General features: G+C 43.1%; 3 protein-coding genes across 6 annotated transcripts in view; 1 reads left to right on the forward strand and 2 right to left on the reverse strand.

The window, feature by feature from the left end:
- Positions 1-8316, reverse strand: LOC139654665 (BEN domain-containing protein 4). Its single transcript, XM_071531800.1, has 6 exons — positions 7803-8316; positions 5013-5609; positions 3703-3794; positions 3450-3542; positions 2391-2631; positions 1-239 (listed from the first exon to the last, which is right to left on the reverse strand). Exons 1-6 carry the CDS (start codon positions 8314-8316, stop codon positions 1-3), a joined length of 1776 nt encoding a protein of 591 aa, XP_071387901.1.
- Positions 8317-10446: 2130 nt separating this feature from the next.
- On the forward strand, positions 10447-13882 carry shisa3 (shisa family member 3). Its single transcript, XM_071531799.1, has 2 exons — positions 10447-10717; positions 12560-13882. The coding sequence occupies exons 1-2, from the start codon at positions 10447-10449 to the stop codon at positions 13207-13209; spliced, it is 921 nt and encodes a 306-aa protein (XP_071387900.1). The 3' UTR covers positions 13210-13882.
- Positions 13883-15365: 1483 nt separating this feature from the next.
- atp8a1 (ATPase phospholipid transporting 8A1) overlaps positions 15366-19963 on the reverse strand; it is a 110805-nt gene continuing 106207 nt past the window's right edge. For all 4 annotated transcript variants that reach the window (XM_071531775.1, XM_071531773.1, XM_071531776.1 and 1 more), the window contains 2 exons: positions 19515-19606; positions 15366-18122 (listed from right to left, as the gene is read on the reverse strand). In XM_071531775.1, the coding sequence (XP_071387876.1) occupies positions 18025-18122; positions 19515-19606 (190 nt within the window). In that variant the 3' untranslated portion in view covers positions 15366-18024. The remainder of the gene's footprint in view (positions 18123-19514; positions 19607-19963) is intronic.

A 19963-nucleotide genomic window follows, 5' to 3' on the forward strand; every position in this document is an offset into this window, starting at 1 on the left:
TCAGTCCGCCTGGCCGTTCTGGCAGCCTTTTAAATACAGTTCGTCCTGCGACAGGTGTCCGTCGTAGCCCTCCATGTAGAGGCTGCTGGTGCTGCTGCCGCTGCCGCTGCTGCCCAGGAAGGTGCCGACCGCCCGGCCCTGGCGAGCGTGACCCACCGCGTCGCTGAACACTTTGTTGATCTGCTCCTCCGATGGCATCCACCAGTCTGGGTTTGAGGCACAGTGCATCCGGATGAACTCTGACAAGGAGGTTTTGATAAAAAAAAAAAAAAAAAAAAAAAAGATTGTGAAAAATGTTTGGAATTGGAAATCAAAGCAAGACTTGGTTTGTATTAGGGTTCGACCGATATCAGTTTTTGAGGGCCAGTACCAACAATGATATTTTTAGACGTTAGTCCCTAATAGCCGATATTTTGTGTAAATTTGACCATTTTCATGCCAAAAAATTACTTTTTTTGATTCAGTGTTTCCCCCAGAATTTTAATCTTGGCAGGTTGTAAAAGCCTCTGAAACAGCATTTAGACCATCATGAGATGCTAAAACTCTCCATTGAAACTCATACTAATGAAAAACCTTGTCACTTGAGCAGGTGACCCACCCCAACTATTCAATAGTGGGGAAAACTCAGGGATACAGTAGGCCTTTAAATGAGCAATTAATAAAAAATCAATTCAATCAATCAATTAAATGAATAAATAAAATGTGAAAATAAAATAAACATTTCTTTGTATAACAGTGGATGAGAGGCTGGAATGATGCAGGCACACTGAAGGCATCGCTGGATACCCAGATAAATAATCGGTCTAAAAACACCACAGCCAACATCTTGTATAAATATTGGCCTAGGCTGGCAGTTTCTTTTTTTGATAACGAAATCCAGTTAGGCTTCTTGTTTTCAGGTTAATCTGATTAGCGCAGCACCACATCCTCGACCTAGTAGATCTGGAGTTTGGCATGAAACAGATCAAATGAAATGTCTTACCTTGTCTGTCTACTTGACATGATTACAAACATTAAGAACCATGCCATGCAATTAAAGTACAATTAATTGCTGTAGAGATGGGAATGAAAAGGGGAAAATATACTGGTATTGTTATGCACTGTGGGGGGAGGAACACTACCTGATGCTTAGCTGCCTAATGTCCCGCCATAATCACCATGATATTTTGAACAGAAGCACTTATGCCAATGAGGTTATTAATTAAGATAATGAATGCATTAACAAATATTTCTATGTCTACATACATCTTCACATAACACATGGGTCGTATTACAATGAACTCTGTATCTTAAAGCATTGAGGAGTTACAGTAGTTTTTCCTCACTAATATGCAAATTCATGCAGCAAAGTGCTCCAAAATCTAATCAGATCGTCTACTCTGTAGGGGAAACCTGGGGTGTAAGTATGATGTTTCTATCATGAATCGCTCTTGAGTTTTTATGGTGGGACATAAAAATGAGATGAGAAATCATAACTGGATTTATAAGACAATCTCAGGTTTTGATAGAATTGAGCAGTAAGCAAGAAAAGCTTAGAAAAAATGAACTCACTGAAGAACTACTATGACTTCTCAAATCTGAAACATGGGCCTTTAAGGTTTGGCTACTAAAATAAGCGTAGCTCTACATCATTAAAAGGGGCAATGAGTAAGTATTTTATTGTCCTATAGCAGAAAATGACCCTATTATATCTACAGGACATTGATGGGGTTTGACCAATGACTCAGCGATTACTTTGCCAGGCGTTCTGTGCCAGAGAGTTGTACAGGAAGAGAGAACTTCTATAGATGTTGTTGCAGTTCCTACTCGTTGCTGATCGAGGTCAATAAAGGTTATAGATTAGTTAATGCACCTTTAATATGTCACTTCAATCAAGTCCCAAGTTCACCCAGAGAGAATTTGCTTCATTCTTGAGGCAGTCCTTTAAATCACTTCTTAAAACTCACTTTTAAACAAAGGCCTTCTCATAGTTTTGATTCACACCCTTTTACCTGTGTTTTATCTTTGTTTGTATGGTTTTATTGGTTTTAACTATTACTTGCCTCTTTTATTCAATATTTTGCTTTGCTTATCCCTTGCTGTGTTTTACTGTAATTGTTATTCTTCTTGTCTCTTGTTTTTATGTAAAGCACTTTGTAACTTTGTTTAAAAAAGTACTATATAAATAAAGTTATTCTTATTATTAGTAGATAAATGAGTAATAAGGGAATTAAGGGAAAAATACAAATCCCTAATTCACGGAATTAGCCAGAACATTGGGTTGCTTGCAATACAGTGATAGAAAATACACTAAAACAAACACATGCTGCATACCAATTTCCTTATTATTAAGCGTTTGTTTTAGTATAATTTTAAGACACAGTTGGCATCTTGTGTTCGCAGCGTCGTACCTCTGAGGCAGCTGACTTTGACAGGGTTGAGTGGTCGTCTCTCCAGGCCGGGCTCTCCTGAGTGGACTGAACGCTTCCTCTTGCCCAAACCGCAGGAGTACTTGAGCTCGTCTGTGGTGAAGACAAAGCGAATCAGGTAGCGCAGCAGCCGTCGGCCATCTTTCTTGGAGGAGTTGACAGCCTCGTCCCATTGCTTGTTGGTGATGAAGAGAGGATAGTTCCCCAGGAGCTGTTTACTACCCTGAGGTGGAGAGGAGAACATGAGGAGAACAGTGAAAACAGAAGAGGTAATAATGCACTTATATCCATAGACATACCATTGTCTGGTTGTTTATTAGGATGTTATTTGAATTGTTCATGCAGCATCACATGATTATTACCTTAATTTTATTTTTAACCGATACCTCCAGGTTTGACTGCATTGTCTAAATGTAAGCTTTGATTTTGTCTGTCACACTTAACAATATGATCTATCGTAGCCAATATTATGCATGACTGTTATAAACTATTATAGTTCTTTCAGGATCTAATAGATCAGTGGTTCTCAAGCTAGGGGTCAGGGCCTCTCAGGGGGTTGCGAGATAATTTTGGAGGGTCATGAGATGATTTATGGGAGAGGAAAAAACATATTTCTACTATACAAATTCAATATCATGTCTATTTCTTTTCCTTTCTTTTCTCTCTAATTTTTGCTTCTTGTGAAATACAAAATGGTTTTCAGCCTCTAGGCCTCATCTGATAATCAATCAAATGAAACAACCTGTTAAGGGAAAGTCATTCTTCGGTTGAAGTGTTCACCACTCCGCGTATACACACCTGTGACAGGGGGCCGCGAGTTGGCATTTTAAGGGGTCACAAACAAAAAAAGGTTGAGAACCACTGTACTAGATGATCTAATTTGAATGCCCATTTCACTTAATTTGTTTCTGTTTGTGTAACAGGCAAATATTACACAAATATGCCCTACTTCAAAAAAAATGCTCTTAAAAAAAAGAAAGCAGCTGAAATTGATGGAGCAATATGGATCAGGCCATTATAGGCTTAAATGAAAACACAAACCTCAAAGACTGTTTGCCGTTCTTCTTCCTGTAGAGATAGAGTTTTCTTTAATTCTACATTGGATTGTATACTTAAAGACAGTATGACATATCTCTAATGCAGTATAGTTCTGTTTAGGACTGAACATGCTTACTTTAAGTATACTGTATGTGAGTGAACATGAACTTGTGCTACTGAACATACAACTTAGACTGAGGAAGCTATCACTAATAATAGTAGCCTACAAGTGTTTTATATTGATCTGTTTCCTCACCTCTGTAAGCTGCTCCTCTGGCATTGGCTGGACCAGCTGGTTGTGGAACTGAAGAACAGTCTTGAAGTAGTCAAGAACATTTTGACAGGGAACTGTAGAAAATCACAAGTTAATGTGAGCAGTAATACAAACACAATGTCAGAGATACCTGTAAACAAAGCGACGTCAAAGTCTGCTATTGCATCGATGTGTATAAATGAATAGTAACAACCAAGCATTGTTTGGCTCTTAGTTATAGGGTATTTCTGATTCTAGTGTTTAGTATTTTGTGGTTAATGTGGATATGAGAGTGGTACAAGTGAAGTTAGAATGAGCAGTCTTTGTGCTAATTAGGTTAAGGTGACACTAGGGAGTTCATAATGCCTAGGGGAGAGCAGAAAAGGAAACAAGAATAGATGCTATTAAGACTGTTGACCCAAGCTCTGATGCATTGAGGTAGCAAGACTGTGTGTGGGTGGTGTAAAGACAAATAAGGCAGAAACTGATGACTGTGCCAACAATAATAACAGTTTCATTAAAATCCATTCCCAATGGTGTGCCTCGTACTCAGCCTGATCTCATATCAAATTCATAGTTATAATTATAAAAAGTAATGCACCCTAATTTTGTATGATATTATATGAATCGAGTGAAAGAGACAGTAGTTTGACATTGAAATAGCATGGTGGAAAGTAAGGGGTGGGGGATGGGCGTGTCTATTTGCCTTAAACACAAACTACCTGGGTGCAATCCCAACTCGTGCAACTCAACTGTGAGTTAAGTTTTTTATTTCCATTTTTTCTTTTTAACCATGATCAAAACCTTAACCCTAACCTTAACCAATGTTGTTTTAGTTGCCAAACCCTATCCCTAAATCTAAAGGAAAATATCACATACTAAATGTGTATACAATGATGCACACAACATCTAGAGTTTCTGTATTTGATGTAATGGTGCAGCCATGAAAATATGGTGTCTTGGGTTTGAATATTTCACTCACTATAAGCCAGCCATAGCTTCCCAATGAAGCCTTGGAATGAGCAGAATATGTATGAGACATTGTCGTATAGTGTGAAAAAAATGTTTTTTCTAACTTAAGGGGAAATTTAAGGGGAAAGTCAGGGTGCAAGGGTATAATGAGCATTAGAAAACTCCTGTAGTTTGGTAATAATCAGCCAGAGCTATTTCAAGTGACTGACACTTTTCAGGCAGTTCAAGCTACTTTTGTCCAGGTGAATCAGCGCCAGTATAATTTTCCTAAACATTTGCATAGCTTCCCATCCAAACAAGAGAATGAAAAGCCTGTGAAGCCATGGCCTTCATTACTGCACCTGGTATATTCTCCAGCTTGTTGCGGAGCTCCTCGTTCTCCTGCTGCAGAGACAGCACCTCCTGCTCCAACTCCAGGCAGCGCGGACAGCAGCTCTCCTCCTCCTCCTCTTCCTCCTCAGGCAGCGTGGACGAGGGGTGGCCGTACGACTCAGATGGAGTCGGGGAGCTCCAGCCTCCCAGGTTGTGTCGTTGAGGAGACACCCCAGATCCGGGCTCCACAGGTGGACACTGCTCGTCCTCCAGGCCTGGAGCCAGGTGGGACTGCTGCTGCTGCTGCTGCTGCTGAGGCCCAGAGAGCAGATAGTTCTGCAGGGAGTCTGTGAAGATGCGGAGAAAGGCAGAGGTCTGCTGTTGGTTCAGATTGCTTTGTTGGCCCTCCTCATCTGGGTCCGTGGTGGAGGTGCTTTCTTCAGGTTTGGACTTCCCCACGGAGGAGCAGTGCCCCCCCTGCAGCCCCTGGCCTTCCCCCGGTCCGTCTTCCTGCTTGATGTTGGAGGGGAGGGAGGAGGAGGAGGGATCCAGCAGCCGGCCGTTGTTCAGGAGGCTGAGGACGCGGCTGCACTGCTGGGCAAAGGCATCCAAGATCAGACGGTTCTCTGCAGCAGAGAGAGGAAGAATCAATGGTCAGAGACACTGATGATGAACTTCTACAGCTGCACTTCATCTACAGGTCAGTCAGCATCTTACAGTCACAGGAATCTTTTGTGTTCAGGTGTCAAAGTGTCATGTCTTGTAGTGGGTCTGTTTCCAGTAGAAGGGGCGTATCGATGCACAGTTATGAAAACAGTTATGTGTTACATTGTGGTTTGAGCCTCACAGGTTTGGCTTCCTCCCTACAGCATCACACCCCTTCTGCCTCCCTCTTCCTTCTTTTCAACCATCTCTTGTTTTGGTAAAGCATTCTGTTACAGCAATACAGGCTCTTCCATTTGAAACAGTTTCAGCTTGAGTATGCTAATTTGCTCAGATGCCAGTAAACTCTAAAGTCATAATATCTACCGTGACCGAACCCAGCCAAGCAAAGGAAATCAGCACAAAGCTATTGTCCAGAACAGCCATCTGTGTATATTTCCCTGGTAGTCTAGGCACGTCTCAATAAGATGATCTCACACATACCTCCATGTAATGATTATGAGTCAATTGGTCTCTCTCTCTCTCTCACACACACACACACACACACACAGACAAAATGATTTCTAGGCGGCCCCTGCTGTGTTGCCAGTCCCTGAGACGTGTCTATTGGCCTGGCGCAGATGTGTCGCATTTATTAATATGCGCGCCGTCTCTGTTTACCCGTTGAGATGTATCTGATATCATTCGCCCTCACCCCACCCCCCACCCCCTCTCCTCTCACTGGCTCTGTGGTACTGTGAGCTGAGAGCCTCATAAAATTTCATTAAAAACAACATGCTCGGCAGAGGCAAATTTATGAGCCCCATTTATTTTAATCACAACTCTTTGGGAAGGCTTTTAAATGCAATTTGTGTTATTGTGTGCTGAACTGATTGCTGAGTCCTTGGGTCTCTGATACTCTCCTTCACATCAAGTTGTTTCCATCACACAGAGAAAAGCACTCTGATCTGTCCTTATCAATAACAATGCATGAGAAGTGTGGCTAGGACTGGATTGTACATTTTGTACAATATGACCACATTCATTAGCACATGGCAGATATGGGTTTGTGTGATTATTCTGCCAATACTATCAACAGCTAGGTGTAAGAAGCTATGTCCAGCCCAAAATGGAAGCCAACTGTAATAGGTCATCACTGAAACCTGGGATTTATATTTATAAGGAACCAGTGGAGGCATCTGGTAAGCCATTATAGATGGAAATGGGTTGTAGATGTTATCCAAAATGTCTTCTTTTTAGATAACAATGTGTAGCCTATAATACTTAATGCCTACAGCACACTTTCACCAATTTATATGTAGACTAATATAGATTCTGGGCTCTGTGTAGACTTGATTGCCTGTAAAGGAACAATAACCAGCAGCAAATTGAGCCTCCGCTGCTAGCAGAGATAAAGAGATTAATATCTGATTAGAGGATGAGATGTCTAATGTTTAATTTAGTAACTGCAGGGATTAGGTTCATTGCTTTCATCTTAATGTAGGTTCCCAGGACCTGCCCTCCTTACTCTGAGCACAGCGCTTTAATGAACAGTTGTGGAGAAAAATGAGCATGTGACAATGTGCTTCAACAGGATGGGCCCGTGCACACGCACACACGCATGCACACACACACATGCACACACACACATGCACACACACACGTGCACACACACACACACACGATTACACAATGTAATTACTGATTTTAGCACACATAAACAGGCTGGAGATTCAATCATGGCCACTCTCTCTCGTTACAGTAGCAAATCAATCACTGCTGATGGAAAGAAAAAGGGAAGAAAGGGAAGCAGAGAAGAAAAGCCCAGGTAATGTATAACAAACAAAGGAGATGCTCTCAGTAATGAGATGTAGTTTTGCTTTCCATTCATGTGTTCTAACTGTACAGAGCATTTAAGCTCATAAGAAACAATGTCAGGGCATGTGGATATGAAAGTAGGCATGTTAATGAACTCAACCCAAAACATCCACCAATATCTGAACAATCTAAGAACATACTGTATGTGGATCAGAAAACTATGAACATCCCAAATACAGAATAATAAGCTATCATGCACAGAGATGGAACAAACCTTCAAAGCTGCTATGTGAGCATTCCTCCTCCAAACACGATCACTCTCATCACAGACACTCACTCTCAACAAGTTTGAAACCCACCTGAGCTTATACCGTAGGTGCAATCTGGAGATTCTTGGTTCAGTGCGGCTCGTCCGGGCGAGTATCGGGGGTCCTGGTGCGCCGCCGTGCCGCCGCTGCTGCGCCGCTGCTGGGTACCAAGTGATGCTGGCGCTGCCACGCTGCCCGCCGCCGCTGAGGTGGATGTCGGGACCCTGCTGCTGGGCCTGTTTTCACAAGGGAAACGATGCTGATCCTGTTGTGGCGTCGGGTGATGCTGCTGGCTGCTGCTGATAGTGATGCTGGTCTGCTGGAGCTGCAGCCGCTGCTGGTGATGCGGCTGGAAAGGATGAGGCTGTCCGGGATGATAAGTGAAGTGATGTCCGCCACCATCACCAAACAGCGGGACCTCGGCCATAGCGGACCTGTCAAACCGCGACTTGCCCGCCGACCGCTTGCTCTGGAAGGTTTTCAGGGTGCTGTAAGGACCCCGCTGTTGTCGGCACATCTTCGGGGCGCAGGGCCCTTCATCTGCCGGCTGCATTTCTCCCTCCATCACGGCCAGGTGTCACAGCGCGCTGGATCACTCCGGGTCGCTATTGTCGCGTCCTTGTGTGACAGGCTGCTGATTACTGGGGATCAAATCCGTCACTGTCTGGCTCAGTTCCCCTCATACACACTGTCGGAGGGTGGGCTAATTTACTGACAAGCCACCGCTCCAATCCCCAGGCGGGAGCGCCGCTATTTAAGACTCTTCCAAGAGGGAAATACAGGCGGGACTTGTGCGCTGCTGCCTGCCTTCTTTGTAGCCCACATCCATAGAAAACAACGGGGCTCAGTAGCAGTCGAACAGTCTGAATGTAGAAAAAACGCAGAACGAAATTGTACAAATGAAGGCAGAGGCCATTTTGCTACTGAGCACAAACCAGAGGGAGCAAATCCCATCAAGAACGCGACATGAGCGCTAATGAAAGAATAGGCTTCCATCCACGCCCAGACATATTAGTTTAAGCGCTTTAAATGAGCAATTAGCAGAGAGTAAAACATATTAATGGGATTTGTTTTTGCTTGATATAGGGATATTGATCGTTTGAAAAATAATCATTGAACAAATAACAGAATATAATAAACTGTCAAAAACAGACTTAGAGCTTTTTTTCTTGAATGCCACAGGCTGTAAGGCTTTTGAAGCTTGTATCCTTATATAACCTCTAGACTGTCCCTAACATGTTCACTTTACAATATTAGGCCTGGTGTAAAAGTCGCCTGTCTTAAATCATTTCAGCCAGATTTTACAAATGAAATACCCAGTCGGCTTGACGCCGCTGTCCAGTAGCCCACAGGCCTAAAAGTTTGCAGCGCCACATGGGGGCGCCACATCAATAGGGTATAAACACAAGATTTAGGCTACTGAATGGTGGAATGGGAAGACCTGCTGCTTACAGTAAGTATAGTTTTCTCTTAACAACTGGCCAAACAGGTTAGTCATTTGTATTTATGTGTAGCTAATAGGCCTATCAACACACATGAAAGTGTTTAGTCAACAATGTTCTATTTTCTGATTCGCCTTGGATTTTATTTGGTTGTAATCCCAAAATCTGGACTATAATTAAATATATCCTAAGCACAGTGATGTTGGTAAATGAAAATGTGTGTAAATCATAACTTTCAATCGGTAATCGTTGTAACGCAAACAACCACCAATGTAACCAAACATCGACTAGGCCTTTCAGAAAATAATGAATCTAACAATTCAATCATTGAAATTACAATACAACAGTCTGCTGCTGTGCTATAAATTTACATAAACCTAATTAAGATTTAGCCTACTTAATCCTAAATGGTGGGTAAACTGTAGGCTACTCCGCAAACAAAAAAGTGAGTTTAGGTGCGTTTACCCGCCACTACATCCCTGAATATAAGTCCGTTCAAACGCATTTAAAATGTTAAAGTGAGCAGGTTGTAGTTTTCTTCTGGCTTTCTTATGCATTTAGCGCGTATGGAAGCATTAGAGAAAAGTTAGAATGTCCCAAGTATGAACGGTGCACTGTGGGTATTAGCCTATAGGTAGCCCACTTTTACAGGCGTGAGAAATAATTGGCATCACCACACCACTGCCACCACGCTACATGAATGCGCACGCCCGGTTAATGGGGGTTACGTGCGCGCCTACGGAGTTGGAGTCACAAAAGCAGCAGATTCCCAATGAGGTGGGCGCACAACTTCTGCACGGACATCAACAAACGGTCACAGGAAAGTTTCCCACTCGTTTTCAGTGGGAAATAAAGAGAGAAGCGGCTTGGTTTGTTTGGCTTTGCTCTCTGAATTATTTTTCTTTACATTCTTTCACACAGAAGAAGCGCAATAATGATATTTTGAAAAGTTACTTGAACCCGTCATTCATTCGGACAGCCGGTGAGGATTCAATTAAGGATTGCAATTTGCTGTGGACTTTGGCTCCAAACGGTTCTTTTGAAATTGGGCGTCGGATGGGAAAGATGACGATGACATAGACTGATTTGTAAAAGCGGACTTGTGCTGATAAACCGGATCCAGCCGTGGGGTTTCTCTTCCAGTAAATCCATCTCAATGAAGACTCTCTAACACCCGCTGACACACAGTAGCAGGGAGTTGGCCAAGTTGGACCGGGAAACGTGAACACCGGTGCACTTCCACTGTCGCCGGGATGGTGCGCCTGCTGAACTGCCTGCTGCTGGGGTATCTGACCTGGAATCTGCGGATATCAGACGCACAAGGGGAGTACTGCCACGGGTGGCTGGACGCTAATGGGAATTACCACGAGGGCTTTCAGTGTCCGGAGGACTTTGACACCATGGACGCCACCGTGTGCTGCGGCTCCTGCTCCCTGCGCTACTGCTGCGCGGCGGCGGACGCGCGGCTGGACCAGGGGAGCTGCACCAACGACAGGGAGCTGGACAACACCGAGTTTGCAGCGCGTAAGTTTTGGGGGTTTTGAAAACTCTGGTTCATTCCACAAGTGGATTTCTAAAGTAAATTTCAAAAGTTCATTTCAGAAGTGAAAAGTTCATTTAAACATTCATTCCAAAAGTCCATTTGAAAAGTGCATTTAGGCTAAAAAAAAAAAAACTTCATTCCAAAAGTGCACTAATTCTGCATTGAACAAAGTTGTGTAAAAACATGACAAATAGCCTACATACAAAATAAATACATTAATAGTCAAATAAATTATTTTTAGTGTAAATGTGATAATAATTGATCCTTGTAGGGAAGTTGTCTTCCACAGGCAGGTCAGAGGTCACGTTCAGCTACAGAGCAGCACTGACAGAGACAGAACAGAAGGGAGCCGGTAGAGATTCAGTGCCTTGCTGAAGGACACCTCAGCAGAGTGGATGGTTGGACTTGAATCTCTGGTCCTCTGGTTGATGGACGGGCTCTCTAACATCTAGGCCTCCCTGCCGCCATTTGAAATGATGAGAAAGTATACAGTGCGCGAGAAGTTTGGCGTATAAAATCCTATAATCCATTTTACAATTTTACAAATCTTTTTCGGCCGATTCCCACCTTCTTAGCCTACTGTATAGCTAATAAGCATTTAATAACCTTTGTATTATGGTCGTTTTAAAGTTTCCATTGCTCTATCTATAGGCCCAGCGCTTTTATTTAAACTAGCCTACTCTTTCAGGAATGAAGTAAAAGCTCCAGTTCCAAGCACCTGCTTTCATCCCGGCTCCTGTGGCTTCATTTGACCCAATAAGCTGCATCTTAGGTAGATTGTTATCGGCGGAGAAAAAGGAAACTAGCAGAAGTGTGTTTGATGATCCACACCGAGAGTCACTCAACGGTTTTCCAATGAAACAAATACACACACAAAAAAAAGAAACTGGTGAAATTGAGTGTAGGCCACTGGATTCCTGAGTGAAAACAATTTGGTTTAGTAAGCTCACGCTACAGGGAAATGTGGATTTTTTTTCACGCACCTTTTTTCCAGATAGGCCTGTAGTGTATTTCCAGTTTCACAAGTATAGACTGTGTTCTCAAATTCAACGCTCCTTCACTTTAGACAAAGCTCAAATTAGCAAACCAAAGTAATCACAACATTATGAGACAACAAGTAATTTCCTTGGCTTCTCTAAACGTTTCATTGCTGTCAGGTTGTTACAATTACTATACTGTTCGCTTTTAAATTGTAATAATAGTTAATCCCCAAGATTTTATTGGTTTTCTTTCAATTTCCCGAATGGATAATCTGTGTAACTGACTCGGCAGTGTCGACACAATTTCCTCATTTTTTTTCTACCAAAATAAATAAACATCTGATGATTTCCTCCCTGGGCGCAAAACGGGCTTTCTAAGGTGTAATCTGAGCTTTTAAAATTTTAAATTGAGGACATTTTCCTTCAGGCAGAAATGCTTCCGTGTTAGGCTTTGTCATTAGTACTGTGAAGGATTTCACACAAATTACATTATTAAATAATATAAATGTCACAAAGAAACTTGGCAGCCATAAATAGATCTATAACTTGTATAAATAAAGTAATGCAAATGAGCAATGTAGATATTGGTATCTCAAAAACAGCAGATGTGTGCTGCTTTGTATTTGAGCAAGCTTGTGTTTCACCTTTGATGTTTTCAGTTTCTCTTAACATTTTTCATCCTTGAAATTTGTCTGGAGAGGAATGAAAACAGAAAAACAGAATGCTTGTTGTGTATTATCTACACATGCAGGCACTTCTGACTGACTGTGCTTTTATGCATGCATTTCCCATGAGACACCAGCCTGTTACTTCCCCTCTCACGCCTGTCTTCTCTGTCCACAGAGCCAGTGTATGTGCCCTTCCTGATGGTGGGCAGCATCTTCGTGGCCTTCGTGGTCGTCGGCTCCCTGGTGGCGGTCTACTGCTGCACCTGCCTGCGGCCCAAGCAGCCGACCCAGCAGCCCATCCGCTTCTCCCTGCGCAGCTGCCAGGGCGAGACCATTCCCATGATCCTCACCACCGCGCCCCCGAGCCTCCGCACCCCGTCGAGGCAGTCCAGCACCGCCACCACCAGCTCCAGCTCGGCAGGAGGCGGCAGCTCCGTGCGCAGGTTCTCCCTCGGGGGGCCGGGCCAGCAGCAGCAGCACCCGCAGCACCCGCAGCAGCACGGGTGCCTGGTGTCCGCCACCGTGTCGTCGGCGGCCTCCACCCCGACCCCCACCCACGCCCCTCAGACTCTGCCTCCGCCCCCGCCTCCCCCGTACACATCTCCGGCAGCCATTCCAGGAGGCATCCAGCACCCGCACCCTCACCCCCTCCCCTCCAGCCACAGCCACAGCCACAACCACACCCAGCTGCAGCTCCACCAGCCCTCCATGCACTCGCACCCGTCCCAGAGCGCCGGCTTCCTCCTGCCGCAGCAGTACTTCTTCCCCCTGCAGCCCGAAGCCTTCGCAGGGGCCAAGGGCTTCGCCGACTTCGGGCAGAGCTGACAGGGCTCCCGGCAGGGGAGAGAAGGGGGATTATGAGATTTTTTATGATGGGATGTGAGTCAGTGTGGCACCGCAACACAGCCGGTGGCGTTGGGACGGAACGCCTGAGCCGGCTGGACTGAGACCGAGAGAGCAACAGGCGGACAGGAGATAAAGTCTCAAAAAGTTGCCATGGTTGAGCAATGTGCCTAAGGGGAGTTTGCCACTGCGTTACAGGACAGGATGTCAGATCTCAACAGACCTGCTAGGGGCAAAAACGGTTCTGAATCTTATGCACTTTTTGTATTCATTCATATTGTAAACAAAGTTCTCTGTCCTCCCTATATTTTTTTACATGTCGTTTTTTGTCAAATTCGCAGCTCACACTATTGGCTAACATTTTGCCAATGTTGTTGCTGAAAAAGTAAATGCGGCCCAACTTTCTCAAAGAAGAAGAAGAATACAAGCAGACGGGACAGTTTTCTCTGAAACTGTGTTGGGCATTTTAACAGATACAGACAGTGGAAACCAGGGGATTATAACATTTATTTCGACAATCGCAAAGGCCTCTAAAAGAGGGGAGGAACTGGTACACAAAGGAAATTGTATTTGTGGAGGTACAGGACTATTTTTACAGGATGTTATACAGGCTGACCGAGGCATCATACCCCAGATCAGGGGTGTCATAATTATTCCCTAAATTACAAAAAATAAAATTTTATCTGACAGTACCCTCTGTGCACTGTGATGAATATAATTTAAAGCAAAATCAGTTCAGTGACATTTTAGCCATTTGAACAAAAACACATGTGTCTTGAATTAAGTGAAGCCTCCATCATTCCTCAAACAGAAAGGAAACCAGAGTGGCTGGAGCTGCACAAAAGTTCCCTACCTGTCGCTCATTCTTGCGCCAGACTTCACAGCAGGAATGCAGCGCTGAGATCAGTCATTGTCAGTGTTCAATGAGCATGGCACGGCCACAGTGTTAAAAACAACTGGGCCCAGAAATAGGTTTTAGGTTGCACCAACAGGTATGGCAAAATCTCAACAAAGACCGCTCTGTTCTCCGGTTATTTGAGTGTGAAATAGACTTGGCAATCACTGTCTAATTAATGTCTCATACCGTTTTGCCAGTGATATTTGCTGCTACATTCACATTGATATTTTTGCTAATTATATCCCATGACATTTCCATGACTATTCTACCGCAAAATGCAATTTCACTATCAGCATCTAGATTCCAATGTTACATTTCTTTAATAACCGACTTAAATGTCCCATGGTGTTGTTTTTTCGTGCACCAACTGTCACTCGGGACTTCTGTAATCAGCTAAGTTTTTATTTGGGCTTCTGTTCCTTCAAAAAGGTAACTATATGTGCCGGCAGCCAAGCTTGACATTTCACACTTGACTGGTTGAAAAAAACAAATTTCCATGGCATTTCCAAAACCTTCTGGATATGTAAAATTCCCTTTAACTTTGCCAGGCATGGAAAACACGGTTTTCAAATTCCTTTTCCAGGTAGGAAAGAACCCTGTTCATTATTCCTCACTCATGTTTGAAGGATATTACTTCAGTCTGTCTTACGGCTCTGGTCAAAATTAAAACTTTGCATTTGGGTTCTGTACCTCCAAACACCTCATGTCATATGTTCCTACATTAGAAATGTAGAATTTTAGCTTTCAGTCAGGGTGGTAGGGTAGCTGTAGTCATCATGGGCGTGTGAAAAAATAATCTCCCATTCGCAATACATGGGATTTGAATGTCCAAAGAAACTGGAAAAAAGACCAAAATTTGATCCCTGGCTCATGCGGTATTTGCAACCCCATGGGGAAAGAGTAAAAGCCCATCTGGGTCATTTATTAATCTGGATACACATCTATGACAGGGACAGATTATTGTAATTATGGGATTTTGCATGCAAGTGGAGGGTCAGCCAAGCATCACTGCAATAATAAATAGGGATTCTATTGATATCATTTGTTTGTCCTACATGCAGACTGGTGTTTCTTCCCTGAGTCTCCCCTGCCTTTTCCTGTTTAGGTTCTCACTGTGCTGTATGTCCTGTTTGCTGCCACACACACACACACACACAGGCATGATGACTACATGGGAGAAAGCAACAATCTGCCATACACAGAACAGTTAGAAATAATGATGATCAAGTTGTTCCTCCATGTTTGTAAAGTTTATTTCAGTAGTCCTTCATGGCAGTAAAAGACAACAGTTAAAAGTTTGCAGTCCCAACATGCAGAACAATCATTTAACAAAATGACGTAAAAGAAACAAATATTCAAACCAAAAATTTTAAAAGTGCATTTTTCTTTTGTAAAGTGACCAACACTTGAGGGAGAATCAAAGTAGTACGATTAACACTTAACCAAAGAACAGTTTTTGTTATCCATTCATGCAGCCCACAACTTTCACAGACAACAATGTGTTTTATGTTTTCCGGAAAAAAGCAACAGTCCAAGCCTTCCACAACGACGAGATCCACATTCAGCAGTTTGGAAATTTTGACAGATGACAACCAATTAGTAACACTAAAGAATAGCTTAACAAATTAATTCATTGATATACCCTCACTAAACCAAGAATAGAAACACAAAAGAGCCTTTTTTTTTGTAAAGTAGAGGTACACTGCATGAAGAACACAAGTTACAAACATGTACACCCAGAGAAATTATATACCAAAACCAATAACCAGATAATACCAGATATCCACTACTGGAAAGGTACATTGAGTGCATTGTGCAACATCTCCTGTCAAAGCGAGCTGAACATCGGAGGGGCCAAAACTCCCATGGCTGAGGCTGGAGTTTGACCGCACAAACCCATACACACACGCACACACGCACACACACACACACACACACACACACAAACAAACACAACCTCTCACACGCTTACAAATACACACAGTCGTACCACACACAAACACACGCACACATTCCCGAATGGGCCATGCATCAGCACACAGTAGTACACCATAACTATACCTGGAGTCGTGCAGACAGACAATTGGAGCAAGCGTTACCACACACATGAAAGAGCGCGCACACACACACACACACACACTCACGTATACACGCACGCTAAAAGAATGCAACAAGAGAACCGAGGTGCCAGGAACTCCCAGTCTCACATATAGGACACAGACATGCAATGCATACATAGAAGTTATCAACAGAAGAGGTTACACACACACACACACACACACACACACACACATGCACATGCAAGCAACAAACCAACACACACACTCACACCATCAGAAATCTGATCTCCCATAGGGAGAAGAAAGCAATCACACAGACACAAGTAGTCAATTATAAATAAACAAAGCTGTGATAATATTAATAACAAGACGTTTTAAGAAAGCTCAGTTTCCTCATTCTATCATTTGAGCATTCTGCCAGTTTATCAGACAAAGAAAACAAAAGAAGTTACGGACAATTCATTACAAAGCCAGTCGATGCAAAATTCATACATCTCCAATATAAAAATACAAATTCACAAAATAACTATAGAGACAAAGTAGTTTTGATACTGTTGTGGAGTTTCCTGGCTAATATTTCTCTCTCCCTTAAGCTAATGGCACTTACGTTAGAAGGATAAAATCTCCATTTTAAGGGAAATACTATCATGAAATAGAAGCCACCGTTGTAAGCATACAGAAATTCAACAAGACCATCATATAGACCCCCATTAAACCGCAGGAACAAAGGAATCTTGGTTTTACACGTGCCACAAGGCACTCGCTGTGATTTTCACATTGTACAAGTACAATACTGTGGTGGGGGAGACAATGATTCTGTCTTCTCAGTAGGTGTGTGGAGCACTGTTCTATGCTAGCTGGCTAGACTATTCTTGGCTATCTTTTTTCTATTAGGGAAAAGGTCTAGTTAGGCACCATTGTGATTGTTGCAGCCGAGTAATGTGTGGAATGCAATTACTTGTCAGGAGCAATCGAACTGCTGTATAAATGGTGGAAACTGGACTGTGTCACAGGAGGCAATTGTTAAAAAAAAAAGAAAGAAAAGTAAAATCAGGCACGATATCTACATACTTTAAAAAAGAAACAGAAAAGAAAACTAAATGTGAATGAAAATAAGTATGGCTGAAGGCATGAACAAATGTAAGGCCTTATTATACAGTAGATGTTTCCTTAAGTGCAAAACGAAAAAGAAAATGAAAACATTAAAACGTCTGGTCTGAAGTGGTCCATTTAGTGCTGGAATACACTCAGGAGTGTGATTTCGTTTGGTTTTAGGTTTTTCCCAATTTTCTCGTACTTGGAAGAGATTGTATATACGACTGCTCTTTGGCAATCTACTGCAAGTTCAAATCCATTTTTTATCCTCTAAAAACTAATCATTGTCCAGTGTTTTCACTTTTAACAATACATTAACAGTATTATAGGAGTTTGATTTCAATTTAATAAAATGATTTTATATTTTTTGGCTCAGTGCTAAAAGTTTCTTTCCTTAAATAAATAGGGAGGAGACGGTTCACTCCGACAAACTGAGCTAGAACAGTGAGGAACTTCAGACCACAAACTGCTAAAAAAGCACAGTGCTCATCATGTCTGCTGGACACACAACTACAGCATAGTGAATACGTTTTCAATACTTTTTTGTTCCTTGTTTTTTTTTTTTCCCTTTTTGAAGTATTACAAGACATCACTCTCTTCTGTCCATTCCATTATCATGTCCAAAAATCCCCTCAGGCTGGAGGCATTCGCTCGCACCACGGCTTCCCCTTGTTAGCTTCAAATCGCCATTGGAAACGGCTGTTGTGGCTCCGGATAGGCCGGCCAGGCCGAGAAGGGCGGGGCTCACCACTCATTGGTCCTCTGTTTGGTGGTGTCGTAGGCTCTGATGACCTCAGACTGTGACACCACGCCGTTCTCGTCTTGAGAGAACGCGTAGCCGTCTGCAAAAGGGATCAAGGCAGTTAAAACTGAGGCACGACACGTAATCTGCATCAATTAACTTAAGCCAAACTATTTTAAAAAATACAAAAACATGCAATCAACCAATGAATTAACAGAATAGACAATTAACAAAAACATATGGGTTAACATAAATCATGGAATGAAAAGAATACACAAAAGTAGTCAACAAAGTAATCAATCCTCCCCTAAAAGTTTCATCTGTACTATAAGAGCAAACCACCTAATCTATTCTACAGTTCTGAAGCAGCACACAGGGTTTCATCCTGACCTCTGACCCCTGACTCACCTTCAGGTGTCAAATGACTCGGTCAGTACCTGGAGGCCAGCGGGCGAGTTCAAAGGGCCCCGCTGAGACGAGTGCATTGTGGGGAATAACAGCGCAAAATTTCATCAATCGTTATCTGGCTCTAAAGAGCGCGGAGCTCAGGACACGGCACACGAGGGAAGGAGAGGAAGTCAACAGCTAGAGCACAAAGATCTACAGGAGGATATAGATGTATATCAAGAAGATATACAGCATATCCTACAGGCTTCTATCAGGGGCTGGTGGGACTGGATTTTTATGGGTTAGGGGAAGATTAAATGAGAAATAAAAAGGTGTCACACAATAACGATCTCATCCCCACCTATGAGACAAACAAAAAACAAAATGATCAAAGGAGCGGAAAGAACAGAACAGAACAGAGCAAAGCAAAACAAACAGGAATAAAAACCAAAAACACAAAACCAAACCCATGCTATCTGTTTTCTTCTAGCTGTTGATATGAGCGGACAGACGCAGCGGTGCTTAGCAGGTGTTAAGACGTGGGTCAGCTTTAGAGCTACATTACGGGCTTAACGACAGGATTACAGATGTGCATTTCCTACAGCTGGTTAATGCGAAACATGCATAAAGAGTGGAGGGATGAGCACGGTGTTTACTGCTTCCCCAGGACGAGGGCCGGCCTCCTCTAGGGGCTGTGAAGATATGTGTCGGAGCAGGAATAATGACACGCGCTCCGTTCCCCCGACTAGCTCGCGATTTGGAAGCCGATAAATCTAATGCAGATAAACTGGAGGCTCTCTGCTTTCAGCTGCTTTCTTTGGGATAACAGCTAACGGCATGATGCCTCTGCCTTCAGGCACGTTTAACAAGTAACTGTGTGTGTGTGTGACAGAGAGAGAGAAAGAAAGAAAGAAAGACAAAGTCAGAAAGAAAGTCAGAAAGAAAGAAAGACAGAAAGAAAGTCAGAAAGAAAGAAAGAAAGAAAAGACAAAAAAGAGAGAAAGAAAGATAGCACAGAAAGAGAGAAAGAGAGAAAGAAAGAAAGAAAAGGAAAGAAAGAAAGAGAGAAAGAAAGAACGAAAGAAAGAAAGCCTGTGTGACTTACGGAGCAGGTTCTGCTGCATGGAGTCAGACCGGTACAGACTGACTGTGCTCTTCTTGAAGACGTTCTTCAGGAGCTGGGCCCTCTCCGTCAAACTACACACACACACACACACACACACACACACACACACACACACACACACACACACACACGCAGAGACAGAGGGAGTGTGTTAGCATCACGCTGAGCGCCACAGGCAGATTTAATGACCCATACATCAAGCCTCTGTCCAAGCACCTCCACAGAGCGGAGCAGAGACGGACCTGCCAACTGCTCTACCTGCTGGGAGAGACCATGTAGGGAGACAAAACTCTGGAGATGCAGGGGGAACAGGGAAGTGTGTGTCTCTCTGTATGTACGTGTGTGTGTGTGTGTGTGTGTGTGTGTGAAATATGCTAACCAATGGGCATGCATGGAAATCAGTCAAAAGTGTTTCTGTGTTTGTACCT

Source organism: Centroberyx affinis, unplaced genomic scaffold (genome assembly GCF_046629955.1).
Source record: "Centroberyx affinis isolate AG114_WGS23_722 - 3 ecotype Tasmania unplaced genomic scaffold, CSIRO-AGI_Caff_v1 ptg002132l_1, whole genome shotgun sequence".
In the NCBI taxonomy this organism is placed as follows: Eukaryota; Metazoa; Chordata; class Actinopteri; order Beryciformes; family Berycidae; genus Centroberyx; species Centroberyx affinis.